The sequence below is a fragment of the Phyllobates terribilis genome, unplaced genomic scaffold, assembly GCF_046119375.1.
Source record: "Phyllobates terribilis strain yellow unplaced genomic scaffold, ASM4611937v1 Scaffold_3__8_contigs__length_932513732, whole genome shotgun sequence".
Lineage (NCBI taxonomy): Eukaryota > Metazoa > Chordata > Amphibia > Anura > Dendrobatidae > Phyllobates > Phyllobates terribilis.
The window spans coordinates 203514699-203531201 of NW_027362763.1; the positions used below are offsets into that span (position 1 = coordinate 203514699).

At 47.0% G+C, this 16503-nt stretch overlaps 1 protein-coding gene across 8 annotated transcripts in view; it reads left to right on the top strand.

Moving 5' to 3' along the window:
- LOC141259066 (allantoinase, mitochondrial-like) overlaps positions 1 to 16503 on the top strand; it is a 202745-nt gene that overhangs the window by 140954 nt on the left and 45288 nt on the right. Inside the window, exon 1 of one of the 8 annotated variants that reach the window (XM_073674519.1) lies at positions 2368 to 2696. The exons of 4 other annotated variants lie outside the window; for them this stretch is intronic. In XM_073674519.1, the coding sequence (XP_073530620.1) occupies positions 2420 to 2696 (277 nt within the window). In that variant the 5' untranslated portion in view covers positions 2368 to 2419. Of the gene's footprint in view, positions 1 to 2367; positions 2697 to 3601; positions 3769 to 16503 lie in introns of those variants that run through there. 3 more of the 8 variants (XM_073674524.1, XM_073674526.1, XM_073674525.1) reach the window with 3 other exon arrangements.

The following is a 16503-nucleotide window of genomic DNA, read 5'->3' on the forward strand; positions in this document are numbered from 1 at the left end:
GTCACTTATCAGACTGTGTGATGTTGTTTCAATACAATGAAGATATTATCAGCAGAAGATTCTCACTGCTCAGACTGGTGCCTGTGCGAGAACTAGTCCAGCGCTGAAAACCGCTCACTGTCAATATACAATGTACACAGAGACCTGGTCTGGGCGGGGGCAACTTTCTGAGCTCTGCTACATCTAAAAACCCAGAGTGTGTCACAACTGCTGTAAACTAACGCTACGTTCACGCGTTCAGTATTTGGTCAATATTTTACATCAGTATTTGTAAGCCAAAACCAGGATAATGGGTAATGAATACAGAAGTCGTGACGGGTTTCTATTATACCTTTCCTCTGATTATAAGCCAAAACCTGGAGTGGAACAAATACTGAGATAAAATACTGACCAAATACTAAACATTTGAACATGACCTAAGTGACACATCATTGGAATCAGGGTCTCTTTTACTACATTTTGCTGCTCTCAGATGACGTAGTAAAACTGCTGACAGATTCCCTTTAAAAGACTGTGCAGACGTTCCTACATGAGTGTGCATTGCAGTATATGTAAAATAGGGCCTGGTGCACTCTTGTATAGGCGCCATTTTTATTTCTCTTTTTTTTTGCCTGTTTTTGATTTGCACAAAATTCTTTTAATTTGCACTTTTTTTAAATTTATTTTATGTGTTCGCTCGCTTTGATGTTGATTTGATGTTTTCCGAGGTCTGTGTCTGTGTGTGTGGGTGGAGATGTTTTTCAGATGATTACTGCCAATTCATCAATTGTGACTTTTTAAAACGTCATAAGATTTTTGTGCAAATGTACTCCAGTCCCCCATGGAGTGATTTATGTACGCCTGAAATTTTTGTGCAAACTCTGTGACATTTTAGAAGAACATTCAACTTTTTGTTTTAAAAGGGCGCAAAAAAAGACAAAACAAAGAGTACTTTTTATTTTGTGCAAAATTAGTAAACCACGTGCACGATTTTGAAGAATTTGGTGCAAAAGCGTCAACGAAAACTACAAGTCAAATAAAAGAAAAGAGATTTAAAAAAAAAAGGCTCCACATTATGAATTGGGCCCATAGACTTTCTATTGAGCCTGTACATTGTTGTGAACGCACTCATGCACAGTCTTTTTAACCCTGTGATTTTCTATGGGGTCTGAGGACTCTGCAGCATGTTTAAAGAGCTTTGACAAAACATTAAAAAAATATACAGTATATATAAAATTTAGTTAAACTTTGGGCTTTCTTATATTATAATATTTTCTGTTAAGAGTGTATAAACTTTATTTCTAAAAAACCAGAAGAGCTCTTAAAAAGTAACTTTTTTTAACATTTTTTTTTCATAAATCAATAGTACACATGAAAATAAGCAACTCTGTAATATTTCTTATCAGAGAAATCTGTTTCGTTCTCCTCCTGGATTGATGATCTCTCACTTTCATTTCATGGGTAAAATCTGTATTCAGTGAATACAAATTTTCCCATTAATGACATAGGAGATGACAGTGGGTGCTTTTAAAATTCTTTGGTTGAAAAAGAAAACATGGACTGTTCTAAAATGGCCAGCAATGGGTCCTGACCTCAATCCCATTGAAAATCTTTGGGGTGAGCTGAAATCCGTCATTGGGAAAAAGAACCCTGCAAACGTTCAAGAGCTTGAACAAACTGCAAAGGAAGAGTGGGAGAAAATTCCAGCTGAGAAGTGCAAGAAGCTTATAGATGACTACAAGAAACCTTTGGAGGCTGTCAGCAATGCCAAAGGGTGTGCAATCAAGTATTAATTAGGGGGGCAACCAAGTATTAATTAGGGGTCCCTTTACTGCTGCACATGCTGTTGATTCTGTTTCTTATTTGAAATTACAACATGGAAATTGAAAAACAATGTTTTAGTATTGTATTACTTTGGACTACTAATTAAAAAATCCTGAGGATATAACTTTGGTACATTTCCATTTATTTCTGAAGATATTGTATAGTCTATGGTAAAAATGAAGGGGTGCCAATAACGGTGAGCAACACTGTATAAATGAGCATAATAAATATTTTTTTTTTTCATTGAATTCAAACTTTGTCTATAGATTGAGACTTTTGAGAATGAATGATCAGTCCAGGAGGAGAATAAAGCGGATTTCACTGATAAGATATATTACAAAATTTGTTATTTTAACTTATATAATTAATCTCTGGAAGAAAAAAAAATTAAACAACATTTACTCTTTAATTATATTCTTCAAATGTCACAGAATAGCAGCCAATCTGATGGACAAGTATAAATGATTTTATAGATTGTAGTGTCATTGCAGATTGTAAGTGATAGGTTTAGTACAGTAAATTAAATTACACTCTGGATAGTAATGTCAGTGGTGGCCTTTGCTTTGGAAGTCAATTATTAATCTTTGCAAAAGTAGTCTGAGCAGAGCGAGAGGGAATGAATATTGCAACAATTATTAGGGTCAGCAAACAGGACAGAAGAAAGAAAAACATTAAAAGCACTGACACAGAGAGCAAAGATTACTGGGGGAGTCTGTGGAACAAGAGTGGCACTGGCACGGTCGAAGGGTGGAAAGAAATCAGAGGAGAAAACACTTTCACTGGTGAATGTAATCGAGTTATCACACACCTACATATAGAAAAGAAATCCAGGGACACGGATGAAAGTGAACGGCGGCGCTGTGAGATCTCTATGTCTATGAGCAGAAACCCAGGTAATAGCAGAGAATGTAACAGCGTTATTACATAATGACTGGCTGCAGCTGACAATCTATGCAGGTGTATATGTAGACTTTATGTATCACTCTTCCATCTATTTCTCTTTGTATATTTGCATATTACATTATATAAATCGTTAACAAAATAATTATAAATCTTCTCATGTATTTTTTTTTTCGGTTATGTAAACATTGCAAATCCTTTAAAAGAGGTGTCCCCATCTCGTACATTTATGACATATCCACACGGTACGCCATAAATGGATATTAGATGAAGGAGCCTACATTGTGACCCCTGTTTATCTCATAGCGTGCTGATGTCAGTGGAGAATTCCCATACAAATGAATGGAAATTCTGACCCCCAATGATAGCGGCAAGCTATCCGTTTCTTGGGGTCCGTTTCTTGAGGTTAGGGTGGGAGCTGCATCTACCTTACATTAGGGAGTATCCTGTGCATATGTCATAAATGTACAAGATGGGAATATCCCTTTAATGAGGACAAATGAGTATTAGGTTAGGTTCCCATTGTATGTCTGCAAACATATAACGTATGTGTCGGATGTATACGTGAAAACAAAAAGCAAGTGTGTGCGTGTGGTGCAGAAAAGAAAATGTATATGATGTAAGTGTATTTAAATGTACTGAAAAACATTTCAACACGCCTCATTGAGAATAATTGATAAACAATTTACATGTCTTTTATACGTGCTTACAGGGTGGGTGCCTAGGGCAGCAGGTTGCAGGGGGCGGCGCCACCATGAAGAAGTTAAAAAAAAAATATTATTTTTTTAAAAATTTGACCTTTTTTCTCCGATTGACACAGTGTCAATACCACCATTTTAGTTTGGGGGGATGGGAGGGGGAAGGTGGTGAAAGTTGATGAGGTGAGCGCTGCATGGGCAGAGAAGCGGTTATAAACTCCCTGCCAGGACGGAAGAGACAATTAATCCTAAAGGTGAAGGAGTATTAGGAGGAGCCATCCTAGAGATTGCAGGAAGTGAAGTGTTTTCCCATGCAGGAAGCAGCAGCTGAAGAAGTCTGTATATGGGGATGCAGTCTGTATATGGGGTGTGCAACCTGTATAATGGGGATGTGCAGTCTGTATATGGGGGTGTGCAGTCTGTATATGGGGGTGTGCAGTCTGTATATGGGTGTGCAGTCTGTATATGGGGTGTGCAACCTGTATAATGGGGATGTGCAGTCTGTATATGGGGGTGTGCAGTCTGTATATGGGGGTGCAGTCTGTATATGGAGGTGTGCAGGCTTTTTATGGGGGGGTGCAGCCTGTATATGGGAGTAGGCAGTCTGTATAAGGGGGTACATGAGCTGCAGGCTGTATGTGTGTGTGGGGGGGGGGGGGGTGCAGGCTGTATATAGGGGTGCAGGTTATTGTTGAGTACATGGTGTGCAGGCTGGATATGGGGGGGTGAAGGTTATATATCGGGAGCACATGGTGTGCAGGCTGGATATGGGGGTAAATGGTGTGCAGGATAAATGTGGGGGTGAAGGTTGTATATAATGGTGCAGGTTATATATGTGGGTACATGGGGCGCAGGCTGTATGTGTGGGGGTGAAGGTTGTATATAGGGGTGCAGGTTATATATGGGGTGCAGTCTGTATATGGGGGTCTATATGGGTATGTGAAGTCTGCATATCGGTGTGCAGTCTGTCTATGGGGGTACATGGCGTGCAGGCTGAATGTGTGTGGGGTGCAGGCTCTATATGGGGTGCAGACTGTATATGGATGTGCAGGCTGTATATGGGTGGTACATGGGATGCAGGGTGAATATGGAGGGGGATGCAGGGTGCATAGGCGGATTATAATGAGGGGCCCGGTGCTCCGGGGGGTCCATGGCCAGATTGCCTTCATTATAATATGTGCGGCGCAGCGGCACATACCGGCAGACAGTGGCAGGGGGGCCCCCCGGACCGCTCCCCCAGCAGCGGCGCACCGCCGCTACTTCTTCTTCGGCCGGGCCAGCACTGCACCTGTTAACTTCCCTGTGTGCGTCACTGCTAGGAGACACGGCCCTGTGTGTGGCCGTGTCTGCTAGTGTGACGTCACGCAGTGCGCACTGCACTGCTGCACCACTGCACCGGAGAGGAGCTGGAGGACTGGAGCCGAGCCGGGGGATGGTGAGTGTGTGTGAGAGTGTGTGATGTCTGTTTATATGTATTTTTGTGTTTCAAATGTGTTGTATGTATGCATGTATGTATATGTCTGCATATGTTTGTGTGTGTGCGTGACTGCGTGCGGCCTCCCGCTGTGTATAGATGGCGCTGTGCGGTCTCCTTCTGTGTATAGATGGCTACGTGCGGCCTCCCTCTGTGTATAGATGGCACCGTGCGGCCTCCCGCTGTGTATAGATGGCTACGTGCAGCCTCCCGCTGTTTATAGATGGCTACGTGCGGCCTCCCGTTGTTTATAGATGGCTACGTGCGTCCTCCTGCTGTGTATAGATGGCTACGTGCGTCCTCCTGCTGTGTATAGATTGCTATGTGCGGCCTCCCGCTGTGTATAGATGGCTACGTGCGGCCTCCCGCTGTGTATAGATGGCTACGTGCGGCCTCCCGCTGTGTATAGAAGACTATGTGTGACCTCCTGCTGTGTATTGATGGCTACGTGCAGCCTCCTGCTGTGTATAGATGGCGCCGTGCGGCCTCCCGCTGTGTATAGATGGCGCCGTGCGGCCTCCCGCTGTGTATAGATGGCTACGTGCGGCCTACCGCTGTGTATAGATGGCTACGTGCGACCTCTCTCTGTGTACAGATGGCGCCGTGCGGCCTCCTGCTGTGTTTAGATGGCTACGTGCGGCCTCCTGCTGTGTATAGATGGCTACTTGTGCTCAATATTAAGTCATACAATTAATGTAAGGCTATGTGCCCACGATGCAGAAATGCTCTGGATTTTTTTTGAGCGTTTCTGCTCTCCCTGGCAGAAAAAACGCATGTGGATTGTACATGCGTTTTTCCTGCCAGGGACAAGCGGATGTGAAGCGTTCTTCACATGCATTTCCGCATGTGAATAAATATATACTTACCTTCTGAAGGCCTGCCGACGACAGCAGTCGTGTGACCCGTCACATGACTAAATGACGTCACCACAGGTCCTTTAGTCTACCGTGAACTGCCGGCAAGTCAGGACGCATCGGATAAAGACACCGGGGGCCATCAGAAGGTAAGTATAATATTTATTTTTTATTTTATTCTTTTTTTTACAGGTTCTATGGTACCCGGGTCCGGAGGAGAGTCTCCTCTTCTCCAGACCCGGGTACCATCCGCACATTGAAACGTTTGGATTCCGCATGTACATATGCAGTGATGCGGATTACATGCGTTCCAATGGAAGTCAATGGTGGCGAAAACGCTGCGCTTCTGAAAAATAATTGGTAGTGCTGTGGATTTTTCTGCAATGATAATCCACAGCGGAAATTTCCGCAGCATGTGCACAGCACATGCAGATTATCATTGGGGAACATGGCAGACCTTCTACCAAGCGTTTTTTAAGCGTTTCTGCAGCGGAATTGCCGCTGCGGAAACGCTTAAAAAACGCATAGTGGGCACACAGCCTAAAAAAAATGATTATAATTAATATATTAATATTGTGCCAAATTAATTTCATGTGAACTATCACATGATCTATCACAGGGGATCATGTGACATGTGATACATCAGGTGTGTGGGGGGGGGGCCCGCGCCTTCTAAACTGCCCGGGGCCCTTGCTACTCTTAATCCACCCCTGGCAGGGTGTATATGGGGGTACATGAAGTGTAGGCTGAATGTGGGGGTGCAGGTTGTATATGGGGATGCTACGTCTATATGGGGATGTGAAGTCTGCATATTGGTGTGCAGTCTGTCTATGGGGGTGTGCAGGCTGTATATGGGGGTACGTGGCATGCAGGATGTATGTGTGGGGGGGTGCAGGCTCTATATGGGAGTGCAGACTGTATATGGATGTGCAGGCTGTATATGGGTGGTGCATGGGGTGCAGGCTGCATATGGAGGGGGGTGCAGGCTGTATATGGGGATACATGGGATGCAGGTAGTATATGGGGGTGCAGGCTGTATATGGGGGGAACATGGAGTGCAAGTTGTATATGGGGGTACTGTGACGTCCTCATTCTCAAAAGAGCCCTTTTAGTTTTGAGTTTACCCTGGGTGATAGGGGACACGGTGTCGGGTCCTGTGATGGAGAGGTGGGATGTAGCCGTGGCCCGGACCCGACCCGTGCTCAGGGCTGTCACATGAAAAGGAAGATGTTGTGGGCTCATCCGGGTTGAGCAGCTTATTTAACGACTACGCCACCTGTGGTGCCTGGTGAAGGGTCACCAGCGCCGCTACAGTCCACTGAGGCCTGGTGTCATGGCGGCCTAAGTTCTCACTGCTCCCCACAGGCGGAGCAAGGCCTCAGGGCAGAGGGACAGGAGGATTGGGTGGCAGTAGAGGGAGACGGGCGCCGCGTCATGCGGTGTGGCGCAGAATAAACAGTCCGGAGGCCATAGGGGTGAACTTCCAAGGCTTTACTCACTTAGATGGCAAAGGAAGGCAACTCCCTGCTCCCCGCGGAGTCCTGCGCTCACCAGAGACGGGGTCCGACGACCTCCAAGTAGGTCCAGCATTCAGTCGCGACCCCACAGCAGAGTGTTCCTGAACTACAGACCAATTCCTTTCCTGTCCGTGTGTGTGCAATTAGGCCGGGTCTCCCTCTGAGCTCCTCTCAGAACAAGGGTACGGGTGGCAGCTCCGCTCCGTCCGTTCCCCGGTGGGATCCGTTGGGCCTAACCGGGATTTCCCGTCCAGGACGTAGAGTAACAAGGTTGGGTGTCGGAGACCGGTACCCCTCTTGCAGCCGGAGTCCCTCTGAATATATCAGGTTTGCAAGGACAGGTGGCGTACACCGCTCCGTCTGCATCCTGCCTGGGATCCATTTGCTGTGGAGCCACACTCTTAGGCTCCGGGCCTTCTTGATCATGGTCCTTGGCCGGGTTGAGACATTCCTTGTCTACAACCTACCTCTTGTCCCAAGGCCAGGGTACGAGGGCTGTGTCCCTTGCCGGCGCAGGCCCACACAGGATCTGCACTCCCGGAGGGAGGTTACATTACACACAGTAGTCTGACAGCACAGTACGACCACTAAAAGAGAGACCGACCGAACGACGAAGGGCCAAGATCAAAGATGGCTTTGAATTAAATATGAAATCTAAAGTGTAACTAACTTGTAAGTCCTCCACCCTCACCCACTAACTGGTTCCTACCACTTTGTGTTCCCCAGTCTCCCTGTAACCAGGGGAGCAGCACCTAGTGCATACTTGCTCCCTCTGGTGGATAAATGTGGTGTTGGATGCAAAAGGTTGGGTCACGACTATCACACTGGCCTTACCTCAGAGGAGGAGCACCACACTTCATTGAAGAAGTGCAGCATCCCTGTGGCAGTCGAACCCTCAGGGGCGCCACAGTACATTGGCTGCAGACTGTATATGAGGGATACATGGGGTGCAGGTTGTATATGGGGGTGCAGGCTGTATATGGGGGGAACATAGGGTGCAGGTTATATATGCGGGTACATGGGCTGCAAGCTGTATATGGGGGTGCTGGCTGTATGTGTGGGGTACATGCCATCCAGTCTGTATGTGTGGGTAGTGCATACTCTATGTTGGGGGTGCAGGCTGCATATGGAGAGGGGATGCAGGCTATATATGGGGGTACATGGGGTGCAGGCTGAATGTGGGGGGTGTAGGTTGTATATGTGGGAATATGGGGTGCCAGCTGCTTGGGGGTTACATGGGGCGCTGGCTGTATGGAGCGTAAATGGGGGTGCAGGCTGTGTGCGATAGAGTGCAACAAAGGAGGGGAAGGTAAGGGTTCCTTAGTGGAGTTGAAGATTCAGTAAGGGCACAGTATGGGAGGCAGTATACACAAGGTGGAGCATTGTGTAGGCACAATATGGAGGGAGTACAGTGTGAATAGGGGGCATTGTGGGGGAGGGGCACTGAAGATGAGGACAGTGTGGAGGCCAGAGTTCATATGGCAGGTACAGTGTGTAGGAGGGACAGTGTAAAGGCCGCAGTTCTTAAGGGGGGATGGTTTGACAGTTATTGCTAATAAGAAAGGACAATGTGGCGGTCGTAGCTTATTGGGGAGGGATGGTGGTTATAGTATATACTGTGGGGATGGGGGGGGGTCAATATTTTATAGGAGAGGAGGCCGCATATCATAAGAAGAACAGTGTGGGTGTCATTTTTTGTGTTTTTGTGCAGGGAGCACAGCGAGGAGCAATTATTTCTTCAGGGGCACAGCCAGGGGCAGACATATCATTGGTGCAACTTTTGCGGCCGCACAGGGGCCCAAGAGGTAGGGAGCCCATTTCTAGCTCCAAAGCAGGTGCAGTTTTGCATTTTTAGGAGTTATTGGGCTGCAAAAGGCCCATCTATTGTTCTTGCACAGGGGCCCTTTTCTGTCGATGTCTGCCAGTGGGCACAGCATAGGGCTTATTTAGGGCACAGTAGGGGCAGATATTTGTATTCAGGTGGCATTATAATGACACTTTTATTTTTAAGGGCACCCAGCCTCAGACTGTGAGCCGAACACGTTGATAACGGCGAGTGCGGCTGATGTTAGTCTTGTGTGTGTAGGTGACCTTAAAGGAGTTATCCAGGACTATATCTTTTTTTTTTACTATGGGCCTAAGAACTAACAGGCAAGTAGCTGCTAACCTGCCTGTTCTACCTGGCGCTGATCTCTGCTGGCACAGAGAGGTCACAGCAGCTTCTGCTAACATCACTTCGACACAGCAGCAGCTTATTTTCCGCTCTACTCTGTTAACGAGGCGTGACCTGCCAATGTCAAGTTGATTGACAGATGGCTCCCCACTGCCTAACTGCGGGAAGCCAACTGTCAATCAGCATGACGTCGGCAGTCATGCCCAGTCGAGGAGAGCAGCTCGGAAAAGGAAGAGCTGCTCTGCTGATGTGGCGCAGCTGAATCGCCAGCAGGAGCGGTCAGTGACTGCTCTGAGACGGCGTCGGATAGAACAGACAGGTAGTTGTAACCAGGTAGCAACTAACTGCCTGTTAGCTTTTTGGCTCATAGTAAAAAAAGAATATAGTCCTGGATAACCCCTTTAACTACTATCTAACAGGTATGTGCACTTTTAGCCTGACTTAACAGTAGGGGGCACGACCACTTAAAGTGCCTAGGGCAGCATGAATGCCAAACACGGCCATCAATTCAGGCATATATATGTCCAGCAGAATGCACTGTACAAACGTGAAAATAGTCTAAGGTTTTGTTCCCATGATGAATTTTTGTGAGTTTTTGATGCTGCGTCTTACAGTTCCAGCAAAGTGGATGGGATTTATAGAGATCTCCTGCCCACTGTGATTTTTTTTTTGCTCAGCATAAACTGACCTGCGGTGCGTGTTTCATATCTGCAGCATGTCAACTTCTCTTGTGGGTACCGAGATTTTATGTGCAGATTTTTCCCATTAAACTTCACAGGTAAAAAACGCACATGTGTTTCTAGTGAGTTTCTGTAGCATAAATGCATTAAGGGGAATCTGTCACCCCTGGCACTTATCTGACCTCTAATATGGGTATACGGGTTATAGAACTATAAATCTATATGTTACAAGTACACCACTAGGCTTATCTAGGGACTATACAGGTTCCATGAATACTTGGAATCCTGGGGGAACTGTTACTCAGAGCGACCATTGTTTGTAGCCTCTGACGCGCCCCTGGGCCTGTGTCGCGCTGCGTTGCGCACGCGGGAGCTTACCCGGAGCCGGATCTGTTGAGGGTTGTAGTCTCGTGGCGGTGACCCGGTCCGTGCCCAGGGAGTCAAACTGAGCGGCGATGTATCAACGGTAGATGTTGGACGACTACGCCACCCGTTGAGTACAGCTAAGGAGCTGCTGCTGCAGGGCAGACCGCTGAGGCCGGTGGTAGGATTGTGCAGCGTGATAGTATAACCCCCAACGGGAGGGGTATGGCCTCAGGGCAGCTGACGTGGATGATGGGGGTAGCAGGAACCACTCGGAGACGGTACGGTGTAGTTCAGGGTCTTTACTGGTGACAAAGATAGACCCTCCCGGAGTACTGGCTAGCGATTGGGGCCTGGTCAGTCCTTGAGCAGATGGGATCTCCCCTGGCCAGGCGGAGTTGTAGGCCTCCCAAACTAACTGTACTCTTCTGGCTACCTTGCTAGAGGCGGGTATAAGTAGCCCACGTCCCTGAGTGTACCGTGTGGTGCTCACCCGTATGGCCGGTGACTAGTGTTGAGCCACCCCCGTAGTGTTCGGGTTCGGTTCGGTTCGTCGAACACCGGGATGTTCGAGGAACTGTTCGTCGAACTGTTCGTCGAACACCTTAGAACACCGTCGAACACCGTTAAAACCAATGGCAGGCAAACAAAAACACATAGAAACACATAGAAAACACCTGCAAAGGTGTCCAAAAGCTGACAAACTGCTCAGAAGACACTCTCTTTAAAAAAGCCGGCCGGCAAATTCAGCAGCGGCATACACCGGTACCCGACAATTTAGACAAGAAGGAATAGAGCATCACACATAGATTAGATAGATAGAAACATGTCAGTCACACATATAAGAAGCACAGTGACAGTGTTGGTTACTGCACTTGTCATTTAGTGTAAAGGATTTATTTAAAAAAATAATAGTGTTTTCATGCACTGTCTCTTTAAAAAAGCCGGCCGGCAATTCAGCAGCGGTACCCGACAATTTAGAACAGAAAGATAGAGCATCACACATAGATTAGATAGATAGAAACATGTCAGTCACATATATATGAAGTACAGTGATAGTGTTGGTTACTGTACTTGTCATTTAGTATTAAAATAAAGGATTTATTATTAAAAAAATTGGCGTGGGGTTCCCCTTAATTTTAGGCTCTAGCGGAGGTTAAGCAGACGGCTGGGGCAGATGTTTGAAGCCTGGGAAGGGGGTAATACCCACGGAGCTTCCCAGGCTACTAATATCAGCCCCCAGCTGAATACATAGCCTTTACTAGCTATTAAAATGGGGGACCCCCCAAAAAAAATGACGTGGGGTCCCCCCTAATTTAATAGCTAGCAAAGGCTAGGCAGACAGCTGGGGGCTGATATTAATAGCCCAGGAAGGGAGCCATGAATATTGGCCCCCTCCCAGGCTAGAAACACCAGCCGTCAGCCGCCCCAGAAATGGCGCATTCATAGGATGCGCCAATTCTGGCACTTAGCCTCGCTCTTCCACGCTGCCCTGGTGCGGTGGCAGGGGGTAATAGGGTTGGGGTTGATGTCAGCTTATAATGCCAGCTGACATCAAGCCCAGGTTAGTAATGGAGAGGCGTCTATAAGACACCCCCATTACTAACCCCATAGTCAAAGTTAAAAAAAACACAAACACCCAGAATAAAGTCCTTTAATTGAAATAAAGACACAATCCTTTATTGTTCTAAATTAAACCATACTTACCGTCACGCCCATTCCAGCTGAAGCCAACGATCTCCTGCAATAAAAGAAAAATAATAAAGCAACATCATCCTTACCTTTCCATGGTTCCCATGACAGCTTCAGCTCTGCTACATCGAGATGACAGGCTGGACCGCAGCAGAACGCTGCCATCCAGCCTGCCATCCCGCAGACACTGAGAAGCGCAGGCTTGCTTGCGCTGCTCAGTGTCTCTCTGTGACGACATCCAGATGAGCCGAGTTCATGTCCAATGAACTCGGCTCACCTCATGCACGTCACTGACAGCGTGGGAAAATTCTCACGCTGAAGCGCTGATTGCAGGAGAATTTTCCCACGCTGTCAGTGACGTGCAGGAGGTGAGCTGAGTTCATTGGACATGAGCTCACCTCATGCACGTCACTGACAGCGTGGGAAAATTCTCACGCTGAAGCGCTGATTGCAGGAGAATTTTCCCACGCTGTCAGTGACGTGCATGAGGTGAGCCGAGTTCATTGGACATGACCTCGGCTCATCTGGATGCCGTCACAGCGAGACAGTGAGGAGCGCAAGCATGCCTGCGCTTCTCAGTGTCTGCGGGATGACAGACTGGATGGCAGCGTTCTGCTGCGGTCCAGCCAGTCATCTCGATGTAGCAGAGCTGAAGCTGTCGTGGGAACCATGGAAAGGTAAGGATGAGGTTGGTTTATTATTTTTCTTTTATTGCAGGAGATCGTTGGCTTCAGCTGGAATGGGTGTGATGGTAAGTATGGTTTAATTTAGAACAATAAAGAATTGTGTCTTTATTTCAATTAAAGGACTTTATTCTGGGTGTTGTGTTTTTTTTAAATACTTTACTAGAAATTCATGGCGGTCATGTCTAATACTGGCGTGACCCCATGAATTTTGGGCTTGGGGCCAGCTGATAATACCAAGCTGGCCCTAACCCCTTTATTACCCAGTGAGCCACCGCACCAGAGCCCTGGATGAGTTGGGTACAGCGCCAGAAGATGGCGCTTCTATGAACGCGCCATTTTCCGGGGTGGCTGCGGACTGCAATTTTTAGCGGGGGGGGGCCCAGAAAGCTTGGGCCTCCCTGCGCTGCAGATTCCAGCCCCCAGCTGCCTAGTTGTACCTGGCTGGACACAAAAATAGGGCGAAGCCCCACTTCAATTTTTTTTAATTATTTCATGAAATTCATGAAATAATTAAGAAAAAAAGGGCTTCCCTATATTGTTGTGTCCGGCCAGGTACAAATAGGCAGCTGGTGGATGGGGGCAGCCCGTTCCTGCCTGCTGTACCTGGCTGGACACAAATATAGTGCGAAGCCCCACTTCAATTTTTTTTAATTATTTCATGAAATTCATGAAATAATTAAGAAAAAAAGGGCTTCCCTATATTGTTGTGTCCGGCCAGGTACAAATAGGCAGCTGGTGGATGGGGGCAGCCCGTTCCTGCCTGCTGTACCTGGCTGGACACAAATATAGTGCGAAGCCCCACTTCAATTTTTTTTAATTATTTCAGGAAATTCATGAAATAATTAAGAAAAAAGGGCTTCCCTATATTGTTGTGTCCGGCCAGGTACAAATAGGCAGCTGGTGGATGGGGGCAGCCCGTTCCTGCCTGCTGTACCTGGCTGGACACAAATATAGTGCGAAGCCCCACTTCAATTTTTTTAAATTATTTCAGGAAATTCATGAAATAATTTAAAAAAAATTGACGTGGGGCTTCGCACTATATTTGTGTCCAGCCAGGTACAGCAGGCAGGAACGGGCTGCCCCCAACCACCAGCTGCCTATTTGTACCTGGCCGGACACAACAATATAGGGAAGCCCTTTTTTTCTTAATTATTTCATGAAATAATTTAAAGAAAATTGACGTGGGGCTTCGCCCTGTTTTTGTGTCCAGCCAGGTACAACTAGGCAGCTGGGGTCTGGAATCCGCAGCGCAGGGAGGCCCAAGCTTTCTGGGCCACCCCCGCTGCAAATTGCAGTCCGCAGCCACCCCGGAAAATGGCGCGTTCATAGAAGCGCCATCTTCTGGCGCTGTACCCAACTCATCCAGGGCCCTGATGCGGTGGCTCACTGGGTAATAAAGGGGTTAGGGCCAGCTTGGCATTATCAGCTGGCCCTAAGCCCGAAATTCATGGGGTCACGCCAATATTAGACATGACCACCATGAATTTCTAGTAAAGTATTTAAAAAAAACACAACACCCAGAAAAAAGTCCTTTAATTGAAATAAACACACAATTCTTTATTGTTCTAAATTAAACCATACTTACCATCACGCCCATTCCAGCTGAAGCCAACGATCTCCTGAAATAAAAGAAAAATAATAAAGCAACATCATCCTTACCTTTCCATGGTTCCCATGACAGCTTCAGCTCTGCTACATCGAGATGACAGGCTGGACCGCAGCAGAACGCTGCCATCCAGCCTGTCATCCCGCAGACACTGAGAAGCGCAGGCTTGCTTGCGCTCCACAGTGTCTCTCTGTGAGGGCATCCAGATGAGCCGAGTTAATGTCCAATGAACTCGGCTCACCTCATGCACGTCACTGACAGCGTGGGAAAATTCTCCTGCACTCAGCGCTTCAGCGTGGGAGAATTCTCACACTGAAGCGCTGAGTGCAGGAGAATTCTCCCACGCTGTCAGTGACGTGCAGGAGGTGAGCTGAGTTCATTGGACATGAGCTCACCTTATGCACGTCACTGACAGCGTGGGAAAATTCTCCTGCACTCAGCGCTTCAGCGGGAGAATTCTCACGCTGAAGCGCTGAGTGCAGGAGAATTCTCCCACGCTGTCAGTGACGTGCAGGAGGTGAGCTGAGTTCATTGGACATGAGCTCACCTTATGCACGTCACTGACAGCGTGGGAGAATTCTCCTGCACTCACCGCTTCAGCTTGAGAATTTTCCCACGCTGTCAGTGACGTGCATGAGGTGAGCCGAGTTCATTGGACATGAACTCGGCTCATCTGGATGTCGTCACAGAGAGACGCTGAGCAGCGCAAGCAAGCCTGCGCTTCTCAGTGTCTGCGGGATGAGAGGCTGGATGGCAGCGTTCTGCTGCGGTCCAGCCTGTCATCTCGATGTAGAAGAGCTGAAGCTGTCGTGGGAACCATGGAAAGGTAAGGATGAGGTTGCTTTATTATTTTTCTTTTATTGCAGGAGATCGTTGGCTTCAGCTGGAATGGGCGTGACGGTAAGTATGGTTTAATTTAGAACAATAAAGGATTGTGTCTTTATTTCAATTAAAGGACTTTATTCTGGGTGTTTGTGTTTTTTTTAACTTTGACTATGGGGTTAGTAATGGGGGTGTCTTATAGACGCCTCTCCATTACTAACCTGGGCTTGATGTCAGCTGGCATTATAAGCTGACATCAACCCCAACCCTATTACCCCCTGCCACCGCACCAGGGCAGCGTGGAAGAGCGAGGCTAAGTGCCAGAATTGGCGCATCCTATGAATGCGCCATTTCTGGGGCGGCTGACGGCTGGTGTTTCTAGCCTGGGAGGGGGCCAATATTCATGGCACCCTTCCTGGGCTATTAATATCAGCCCCCAGCTGTCTGCCTAGCCTTTGCTAGCTATTAAATTAGGGGGGACCCCACGTCATTTTTTTTGGGGGGTCCCCCATTTTAATAGCTAGTAAAGGCTATGTATTCAGCTGGGGGCTGATATTAGTAGCCTGGGAAGCTCCGTGGGTATTACCCCCTTCCCAGGCTTCAAACATCTGCCCCAGCCGTCTGCTTAACCTCCGCTAGAGCCTAAAATTAAGGGGAACCCCACGCCAATTTTTTTAATAATAAATCCTTTATTTTAATACTAAATGACAAGTACAGTAACCAACACTATCACTGTACTTCATATATATGTGACTGACATGTTTCTATCTATCTAATCTATGTGTGAAGCTCTATTCTGTCTGTTATAAATTGTCGGGTACCGCTGCTGAATTGCCGGCCGGCTTTTTTAAAGAGACGGTGCATGAAAACACTATTATTTTTTTTGATAAATCCTTTACGCTAAATGACAAGTACAGTAAGCAACACTGTCACTGTACTTCGTATATATGTGGCTGACATGTTTCTATCTATCTAATCTATGTGTGATTCTCTATTCCTTCTATTCTAAATTGTCGGGTACCGCTGCTGAATTGCCGGCCGGCTTTTTTAAAGAGACGGTGCATGAAAACACTATTATTTTTTTTGATAAATCCTTTACGCTAAATGACAAGTACAGTAAGCAGCACTTTCACTGTACTTCGTATATATGTGGCTGACATGTTTATATCTATCTAATCTATGTGTGAAGCTCTATTCTTTCGGTTCTAAATTGTCGGGTACCGGTGTACCGCTGC